Source organism: Quercus suber, unplaced genomic scaffold (assembly GCF_002906115.3).
Source record: "Quercus suber isolate HL8 unplaced genomic scaffold, Cork oak 2.0 scaffold_59, whole genome shotgun sequence".
NCBI classification, from domain to species: Eukaryota; Viridiplantae; Streptophyta; class Magnoliopsida; order Fagales; family Fagaceae; genus Quercus; species Quercus suber.
The window spans coordinates 1824050-1834558 of NW_027069524.1; the positions used below are offsets into that span (position 1 = coordinate 1824050).

Genomic DNA, 10509 nt, shown 5'->3' on the forward strand with positions numbered 1-10509 from the left:
TTTCGAGAGATCAAATTATATTTAGGGTGGTCAATTTTTTTTTTTTCTTTTCCCCCTAGAGTGGTTAACCTATATTAATTTAAAATTAATATAGGTTGTTAACCACTGATTAACACATAGCGCCGCCCCTGAGACCACTAGATCTTGGAATTAGACTATCAAATATCAGTCCACCACGTATCACTAGAAATTGCCATCTGATCCAATGCACTTGAAATTTGACATTCCTTTTTCCATCATGTATGGTTACCAGAATCAAATCAGCAATGCAAAGGATGATGGAATATATATGCAATCTTCTAGAAAACTATACAAATCAATGTTACAGCTAGCAAACTTGAAGATGATCAAATTTAAGAGAATCACAATCAACAATTCTGCAATACAGATATATCACATCTACATTTGTGAAAAAAAAGACAGCAGAGAAAACCATAGCCTATTCATTCTTAGCATGTTCCTCAGTGCTATTGTAGATTTTATACAAAATTTTTCTTAACACGCATTCACAATTCACCTCATCTGGACCATGAGACCGACTCAATCTCGTCCCTTGCAGACTTGTATAACTCAAGCCGCTTTGCACATTGCTGCCTCCTATTCATCAATGCAGGGTCTTCATCCAACAATTCTGCAAGTTGCTTGGCCTACAGAATAAACAACAAACTCAGTAAAATGCTCTGTACTCCTTTTACAATTCCCTCGCAATTTAGTAATAGTACTAAGATTAGCATAATCTAGATGCCGTCCATGCACAATCTCATCAATTCATTTTTTTAAGTGACAAACAGAAGGATGAATAAAGGGCATGCATTCAGATCTGAACTGTATTGTATTTGTCTGAGTTTGATCAAAGATGAAAATTTTACATTAAGCAACTCTGGATTAGTTATATGATCATATCATATCAGGCACATCTATACGTGATTCCGGATTTGACTAGAAGCAAAACTAGGGAAACTGTAATCTATTCAAATGCCTCATTATAAATTCGCAATAGTCTGGCTTCATATAGGATTGAAATCAAATCTAAGAAGAGGGGGGGTGGGGGTGGGGGGTGTTGTTTGGTACCTCTTTTTTGCCCACTTGTGTATAAAAATGATCGAGTAAAGACCGCTTGGCCTCCCTCACTTGACAATGAGCCACAGCCTTTGGTATGGAATTCTTCAGTGTCTCTGATACCATCCCAATATAAGAGAAAATATTTGATCCTATCCGACGGATGTGCCCTTCTGTATATCGGTCTGCAGAGGAAGCAACTGGATTTCCTCCCTTCTCCACTTCCTGAGGAAGTCTCCTGAAGAAATCCACAGTCAGGTATGAAGATTCCATTTCCACCAATCGTATAGTAGTCTTCTTACTGTCTTCCCTGAATCTCTCCAATGCTTCACTTGCAGCTGCAGCTATTTCAGCTTGAAGGGTTGGAAAACGCTTCAACTCCTGTTCCATTCCAAAACATCAACTTAGATCTTGCATTTGCAGTAAATTGTTGTTATTTTGGAACTAGTAAACTCTGATTTCAAACCTGAGTTTCTGCAATTGACCTTCTAACAAGTTCCTTCAATATGAAGTGAACCTGCAATACCATATTCCCACAAAGAAAAAACAAATTACAGGTGCAATGTTTGTGATTTGTTAAAAGTATGAAATAGCATGCAATAAAACATTCAGTTTTGTTTTTCATAGCACTAGAAACAAGAAGATACACTTTCAGCGGCATGTAAGAAAGCATTTGTTAACACGTTAGTAAAATATAAATTGCTTCAGAGTGCTTTAGTAGGGTGGAAAAGCGAGGAGATATAATGGAAGATGGATTGATATTTCTCTTCTTTGGTTGAGTAGAAAAGTGGAAGGGAAAAAAGAAGAGATGATTATTTTCTATCTGGACCCACCATTTTTAATCTTCCAAAAATGGGAGGAAAATAGCAGAGAAGATGTCTTACATATAGGTGATTTGAGATTTCTATGACTTCTCCCAATACCATCCCTCCCCACCCCTCTAAAAAATAAAAAGGAACTCCATACTTCATGAATAGAAAAAAAAGCACTTACAGCATCTACAGAAGCATCTGCTGGTCCTCTGAAGTAATTAAGTGCACCATCAATGAGGCGTCGATAGCCTTGCTCAGGTGCAATTAGATGAGGTTGGTACCCATCTGCCTCTGAAATCACTTTTCTTACATTCTGCAGTGAAAGATAACGATCTAATGGAAGCTTCTTCAAAGCAGCAGGCAGCTGATAGTCAAAAACTCCATATATACGATCACCACCAGGTCGCCTGAGATTTTAGCAAAGTAACATAAGCAGGAATAAATATATGATTACAAATACTTGATTTATTATATGCACTTGCCATACTTAGATAATAATACCAGGCATATAGGGCCTACTAGATAAAGAATCACAATTAAAGATCAGAGGCCAACTTTATCTAATCATACACATAATAAAGCAAACAAGCCATTTTTATACAAGAATTGAATTGCTTATGCTTGTGAGGAAAACGGTTTTTCAAAGTATAATCTATTCAAAAAATTTGTTAGTTTAAAGGAAACATTTATAAAATTTACGAAGCGTGAAGTAAAAGATAATATAAAACATAAACTGCACAAGAATACTTTGACCAAAACCTTTTAATAAGATCTGCATGCTTTCAGTCACAAATGAACATGGACATCTAAGTTACTCACTTAATCTATTTCTTGCTGATAGAATCATGAAATGCATCATAGTTTGGCTCTGACCTAGCAGGTCAGATGGGATTTAAAATAAATGGAAGAGAGAGTAAACAGAGAATAATACATTACCCTCCATCTAAATGCTCCTTGAATATTTGGTCAAACGCACGACATAACTCTAGGATAGTATACAACTGGGCCTGATATACATTATCAAAATAATTGCAGTCAAAATCCTAACCTGGTTCTTATTTCAATGCCAAAAGGTTAATTATAAATAAAAAGAATAAATAACATAAATGTAAATTCCTCACCCCAGCATCAATAGCAACAGGCCTACCAAGATGGTCTAACTCTGCTTCAAGTTCATCAATGCTTCTGTTAATCAATGATGCAATGCCTGGTATGCGAGCTTTAATTACTGATTCTAAATGCTGAAACAAAGACAATTTCAAAATGTAAGCAGCCTTCCTATATAGAGTAAAATGAAATAAAAGTACAAAAAGAGTCATCGCATTATAAATGAAAAATAAGTACGATAAATAAAACCTTTGAAAGAAGTTTTGCAAGATATTCAGAACCCATTTTGCTGGATAAGTGTCCATAATCAGGACTTGTGGCAAAGAACTCGCGCTCCCTCTGCCTAGCAGCAATCATGTCAACATTTTTATTTATATCAGCTTGTGAACGGTTTACAATTCCAACCCAAGGGTGTTGAAGCCGATAAGATCTTCCTTCAAGAACCTTGAAAATAAAACAGGAAAAAAATGATATCAAGAGGAATAGAGGATATAACTTTTCTGCATCAGTGGAAAACTAGTGTAATTTACAAAATGCAGAAGGAACAGAAGTTTGCAATTACCAAAGCAAAGAACGAAAATGAGCGGTGTGCAAAAGTACTAGGGAAACAATCAACACGCAATTTTCTACTAATACCAAAAACAAAAATCTCCTAAGAACACAATAAAGTAGCTCTAAATGGTTGGAAATCCTTTGTTTTCATTTCTTCTTTTTTAATGTTACTACATGATCATGCAAGGAACTACTATAAATGAATGGACAAAACTTAGGTATAATACCTTAAGTATTGTTCCTTATGTTCCCCTCTTAAGATTCAACCATGCAGCTACTTAACTAAAAAATACATCTCCATCCCATGAGAAAAAATTTACATGGCAGAGTCTTAAGAGAGGAACTTAAAGAACAGCACCTAAGTACCATATCTAAGTCTTGCCCAAATGAATGACCGCTTAGACAATCAGCTTACTGGTAGATTTTGACAAAATAATATATTTACTTAGGGCACTGCTAGACACAAATAAATTTAACAAATGCATTTATTTTATGTTGCATCAAAAAGAATCCATCTGAAATTGAGTTGTTCTTATGACCATGTTATCCTTGAAAAGAAGAGGTATGGAGGAAGGAATAACTTCTCTATTGTTTGCACTAATGCTTTCTAAATGGGCAACATTCAAGGGCAGATTTGCACTGCCAAATACTGTACAACAAATAAATGTTTACGATTTGTTCATGGGGTGCCCAAACACAATCGTAGTGATCAGAAGTTCACATTGAACAGTGAGTACTCTGCCTTCCTGACAACACAAGCACTTTTTTCATGAATATGTTTGAAAGCTAGTAAATATAAGACCATATTTTGTCATTTGCTGGTCAATCAAATATTTTCTTTTAATGTATACAAATTATTATAATCAAAAAATTTCCTGATGGTTATTCTACATCAACTTTTCAAAGAGGGTTTGTTGGGTTGTACATAATGCAAATTGAGCATAGAATATCTTCAAAATAAAATGATTTGATAGGTGAGATGCAATTATAAGCATCATATAGCCTCCAACTGAAGTTTTAAGTTGTCAAGAATTTAGTGCTGAACATATCAGAAGCGAAAAGACAAAATTCTTACTTCCAATGCATTTGTTCCTTTATCCATCAAATCAAGCTTCGTCAAAACACCAAATGTTCTTTCACCTAAAAATAAAACACATAATCTCTATATTAAGGAAAATTCCTAAACTTATATTTATGAGAAATCATGAAAGAATATTAACAAAAATACAGACATGTGTACCTGTAGAGTTGAGATAAAAGAGTAGAAACAATGTACAAAAAGTATACCTTTTGGATCAACTTCTCTAGCAATCTTGATAGCATCAGATGTTGCAATATCTTGATTTGCTGGAGTTATGGCCAAAATGATGCAATTTGGCTGTAATCCAAAAGAACATATATGTTGAAAAAGCTTGTAAAGAACCAATAACTACAACAGATTGCAGATATAACCAATGAATTTAAATGCATAAGCTTGAACCAAAACAAAGCCAAGATATGGAACATAATATTAGATAGTGAAACAAAAGTTTTTGTTTTAATATATAAGAAGAGATCATGGCGCAAAAATCAGCAAAAAATCTGAAAAAGTGGAACTACCAAATCTAATCAAATTTTGGGAGATTGTCTACATAGTACATGACTTAACTTCAATGGAAGTTCTCTGCCAAATCCAAAAACAGTTGCAATTGGAAGGATTATCAAAATTAAGTGAGACGAATCAGTACTGCACATACAAACCTTATATAATATAAGAGACTGGTAAAGAAAAACTCTTCACCATCTATCTTTCGTTGATGAGACCATTTGATTACAGTCCTCCCAAAAAATATTAACAAATTAATAAGATTTCTTCAGTTCCTTGGGTATAAGGTGTTCAAGGGCAACATAACTAGTTATCAAGTTGGTACTTGACAAACAGAAGATAAAGGAGCAGGTTCTTCAACCAAATAAGCATTAGCATACCAATACTCCTCAATAAATGTCTGTCCTTCATGATAGCTGACTTCTTGATATGTATCTCAATGATCTGAGGTTGCCCATTATGTAATTGACACATAAGAGTATAATACACTAAAGAACAATCTACAAGAATTCAATAGAGATTTCTTCTAACTTGATGACTTCTATTCGAAAATTATATGCAATACATGCATAAATTAATTAGTTATGATATCATTAATAAGAATGTTGCCAATTAGATCATAACCTTTATATAAAATGAAAAAAATAAAAAGGGAAAAAGAAATCCTTTCTTTTACCTTCTCAACATATGAACGAACCATGTTTTCAATGTCCTGAACAATACTCTCTGGCTGTCCCTCTGGAAATAACAAAACATCTCTAGTTTATAAAATTAATAAATAAAAATAAAACATTCAATGTGGATAAATCTAACTTAACAGGAGACAAAGGGGGACTTAAAGAAGTATACCTATGGCAACCTTTGTCAAACCAGGCAAATCTATCAGTGTTAAGTTGACAACTGCCAAATCATAAACCACAATTTATCAGATAACGTAAAGGACTGCAAAAAATGCCCTACAAAATGTGTGCAAAAAATGAGCAAGAACCAAGCAGAAGTAGAAGAATTATTACTTTTTTCTGATAGGTAAAAAGACTAATGCATCTGAACAGGGATTGAACTAGTGGCCTCACTCTCCACCCACAGGGGGAGAAGATGAATTGATTCAAATTTCAAAGACCACTAGAAAAACAGATATCTTAAGAGAAACCTATGTATGAAGCAAATAAAAAATAGATACTTAATGCACTGCAATCAACAAGACAAGACTACTGATAATGCACCAGCCACCAGCCAATATAGAAACACTCCCATGCTGCTTGTTACACATAAAAGACTGGAAGAAGTTTGGAGAGCAACCAAAGAAAATATGATTTATTATTGACAGGAGGCACGTCAGGGCCCTCCAGATGCCATGACACAAAGGTCATTGCTATTGTTGTACTTTAGCAAAATACATACTGTAAAACAGTAATGCATTTGATACACTCCAGAAAATCAACAATAATAATATAACACCAAAGCTAGGATCCTAATCTCTGATGCATACTTGTCAATTAGAATAAAACTAAAAATCATTAAAAAATTTGAAATGATCTACAATTTCATTAATAATTCAGCCAAAAAAAAAAAACTTATCAAAATAATGCAGCTTAAAAATACAGTGCATGAAAGAACTAAGGGAAAATCTTATTATCTTGAGTCCAGTGTTGGTAAAAGCGAGGGGCGCACTTAAGCACAAAAGCTTCTTGGAGCCTAGGCACAAAGCACAAGTGCTCGCCTAATTGAAGTGAAGTGCGCATTTTAAAAAAATAATTTAAAAAATTTTAAAATTATTATTAATGAAAAATGCAACAATCAAATGATCAAATTATCATATAAATTGAAATAAAACTTTTTATACAATTCATATAACATTTAGATATGCCCTACTTTTGCAATTTTAACACAAAAAATTGCAAGTCAAGTCATTTTATCTTTTTTGAATAAGCTAGATATCAGTACTTCCATGTAATATCCTTTCTTAAATCTCCTATATCTATAATGCCCTATAACTAATTAGTAATATTAGTTAATAATTTAATCACTCAATGACTATAACTCTGGAAGAATTAGTTTGCTATGTTCAAAATCAACCACCAAAGTAACTAAACAATTACCACAAATATTATATCATACGTTTTTTTTTTTTTTTTCATGAATGAGCTAAGAATATGAGGACATTGCAACATGGTAGTTGGTACCAAGGAGCTAGGTGGATTACTGTTTCAAGGAGAAAAAATAAAAATAGAGAAGATCTGGGAGGTTATGGATTAGGTTTTAGGACAACTTATACTCAAAATATTTTTTTTGATAAGTAATTTACACTAAAAATATACAAAATCAATGGTTTATATCAATAATGTCAAGATCCTATAGCTTTAATTCAGTTTTGGTTTTTTTTTTTTTGAAAAATATAAAAAAGCTCCAAAAAGCACGTTTTGAGCTTTTTGAAAAAGCGCAAAAAAGCGTGCCTAAGGTGTGCTTCATTGAATGAGCTTAGCTTTTGAGACAAAATGCGCTAGAGCCTTGGGGCTTCGAGCTTTGAGCTTAAGCACGCTTTTAATAACACTGCTTGAGTCCTAACTCACAGTCTAGATTCCATTACCATTTGGGGAGAAGATACTGAGATGAATAGGAACAGGAGAAATCTGTTTTGACTTCCCAGTCACTCTATCAGTTTCATCTTGAATTTCCTTCCGAACCATAGCTGTGTAAGAAAATAAGATAGTCAGTTAACCTAGGTTTCCATTTCAAAATATAAAAAAGGACAAGTTAAAACAGCTTACAGTATTTATTGCTATAACAAGCTCTGATCATACATATCATACATTTGCAAGCAAGGTTTGGGCATAGTGCATAAAAAAAATAATAAAAAGAAGAGAAATTTCAATTTGCTTGTAGTTGTGGCTACTACAGTAACAAGTTATACTTCGACATACAAAGTAAAGTAAGTGTTTAAGAATTATAGCATGTACCCAAATTCTTGTGATAACAAGAGAACCCACACACAAAGCGTGTTTCAAAAGTTATTTGAACAAGGAATCACAGAGTACATATGTAACTATAGCAATGTATTAAGCTTGAGCGTATGTTTTCAAGCAAGGTTTGAGCCTAATGTATAAAAAACTAGAGAGATTTCCAACTAGCTACTACATTAACAGGTTAGACTGCCAAAAGATTATGACTATACTCTGTAATTATTGCATGAAAATGTTAAGAATTATTGCATGAAAATCTTAGCACGTAACCTTTACAAAAAGAGGATTTTCAATACCAATGAGAATATGTGTTTTTTTTGGGTGAGTTAAAACTTAAAAGTTATAATGAAAGCAATTATGACTTAGAGGTTGCCAATTGGCTAAATAAGACAAGTTTCTATTCTCTTATTTTTATTTTAAATTATTCACACACCCGATGGTTTTTTAAGATTACATGATTAAAAAATTTTGATTCCTTAAAATCATATGCTTTGAAACTCCCGAAATCTCAAATTAGGTATTAAAAAATAGAAATATATTGGTTGTGCTTTCAATACTAACAACCATAGTGCTTGACTGCTTGTTAATTGTGATGATTCATATTGATCACTAAAGTAGAAAAGCAACAGAAAAAGTCTTCATTTTGAAAAATATTTAAAAAAAAAAACCAACTCAGACATTCCATCCTCTACAGAAATTTCAAACATTGCAAAATTCGTGTAGATTTTCGAAAATTACCAATGATAAAATGTCGTCTTTCATGAAATTAAATAGACATAAACAATCAAGAATCACCAGGATAAACAAGATCACAAATATGAGGCAAAACACATAACCAAGAAAGAGAATTATGATTTCTCCATACATTAAAAATGGTACTATCAAACAGAGTAACCATAACTCATCATTTGCAAAACAAATGACATACAGAAATCGGTAACTCTTTTCTTCGGCATGTGAAGGAACTCTGCATACTCTTGTAGCCCCTGTTCCGTCTTCTGCAGCTGCAACACTAAAGGCCTCCTTGTAACAATCCCTGAAATTCCCACCAAAATGTACGATATCAAATAACACAAAACTTTCTTCCTTTACTTACAAAAGAAGAACAAAATTAACATCAAAATTTTTCTTTTCTTTTTTTCTTTAGTGGAACTAAAAATTAGATTAATCAAATTAAATCTGTTTGGTTGCTGAGAATTTCAAGGGAAAAGTGATGTAGTAATTGGACAATCAAGGTTTTAAAAGAACGAATAAATTTTGAAATAAAATGAAAAAGCAAATAAATTAGTTTGACTTAGTTGACAATTAAGTCAACGGTTTTCCTTTCCTTTTCCTTTGCTCCAAATTCTCATAAACCAAACAGACTGTTACAAAAATTCAAAAAAATACAATAGAAAAGCGTAAAGAATTACACAAAACCCTAACCTGATCCCCTGGGAAGAAAATCACGGCCAACAATGCTCTCCAACACCGACGACTTTCCCGAACTCTACACTCACACAGCCAAACATATTTCAAAATCAGCCAACACAAACACTCACACACACACACATGCAAAATCATATACATGCACATAGAGATAAGACCTGGCCACCGACGACGACGACAGAAGGAAGAGCCTCCCAGAGAGTAGGCAAAGCAGAGTCACCGCCGTAATCGCCGAGGACAGTACAAGCTCTCTGAATTCGATTGACGAGACCGATCAAACTCTCCATAGTAGCCATTACGCAAACCCTAGAAGAAGAAGAAGAACCAAACGAAGACGAAGACGAAGAAGAAGCGGTTGAAGAACGAGTGAGAGAGACGAGAGTGAAGAGAGTAGTGAGGGAGACAGAAAAGAAGTAGAGTAGAAAAATAAGGAAAGCTATTTTGCTTTTTTTGTTTGTTTTTCGGTTATAGTAACTGATTAATGGCAGTTATATATTTGTAAATTTGAATTTGAGAGTGGTGGAGCCTTTTAAGGGAATGGTGGTGGTGGTGGAGATTGTGGCGGAGGAGGAAATGTTGGTCTCGGAGATGGGATAGTGTGAGTGTGTGATTTCGATGGGAGCGTGTGACACGTGCAGGTTACTTTTTATATTCGGGTCTATCTTGGTTTGACTCTTTTTAAATTCTCTAGTCAATTTCAATGTCTTTTTCTATGCGCTAATTATTCATGCAATGCCGTACAATTGGAATTGTGTTTTTGAAAAGGATAGTTATTAGGGTTTTCTCACTTTTCACACCTTTGTTACCCACACACAGTGCACAATTTCTTTTTTGAATTAAAATCATGATTTTTTTTTTTATAAACAAATCATGAATATTTTTCGGGGGTAAATAAAGGACTTTCAAAAAAACTGAATTGTGTCAGAAAATGTATAATAGATGCTGACTTTTGAAAATACAAATTAACATAGTAATACGTTTATAATATTTTCATAACATTTTTATA

At 33.6% G+C, this 10509-nt stretch overlaps 1 protein-coding gene across 1 annotated transcript; it reads right to left on the minus strand.

Annotated features, from left to right (window-relative positions):
- Positions 1–279: 279 nt before the first annotated feature.
- LOC112012692 (phragmoplastin DRP1E) lies at positions 280–10153 on the minus strand. Its single transcript, XM_024045081.2, has 15 exons — positions 9662–10153; positions 9501–9564; positions 9004–9111; positions 7703–7804; positions 5965–6015; positions 5792–5853; positions 4818–4908; positions 4606–4670; positions 3228–3422; positions 2993–3112; positions 2808–2878; positions 2053–2278; positions 1526–1576; positions 1072–1440; positions 280–647 (listed from the first exon to the last, which is right to left on the minus strand). The coding sequence occupies exons 1-15, from the start codon at positions 9797–9799 to the stop codon at positions 519–521; spliced, it is 1842 nt and encodes a 613-aa protein (XP_023900849.1). The 5' UTR covers positions 9800–10153; the 3' UTR covers positions 280–518.
- Between the last annotated feature and the right edge of the window lie 356 nt (positions 10154–10509).

Coding starts and splice junctions, on each gene's coding strand:
- LOC112012692 (XM_024045081.2), bottom strand. CDS start 9,799: ATGGCTACTATGGAGAGTTTGATCGGTCTCGTCAATCGAATTCAGAGA. Junction 6,016..7,702: donor CAGTATCTTCTCCCCAAATG/GTAATGGAATCT, acceptor ATGATTTGGCAG/TTGTCAACTTAACACTGATA. Junction 4,671..4,817: donor TAGAGAAGTTGATCCAAAAG/GTATACTTTTTG, acceptor TTTTATTTTTAG/GTGAAAGAACATTTGGTGTT.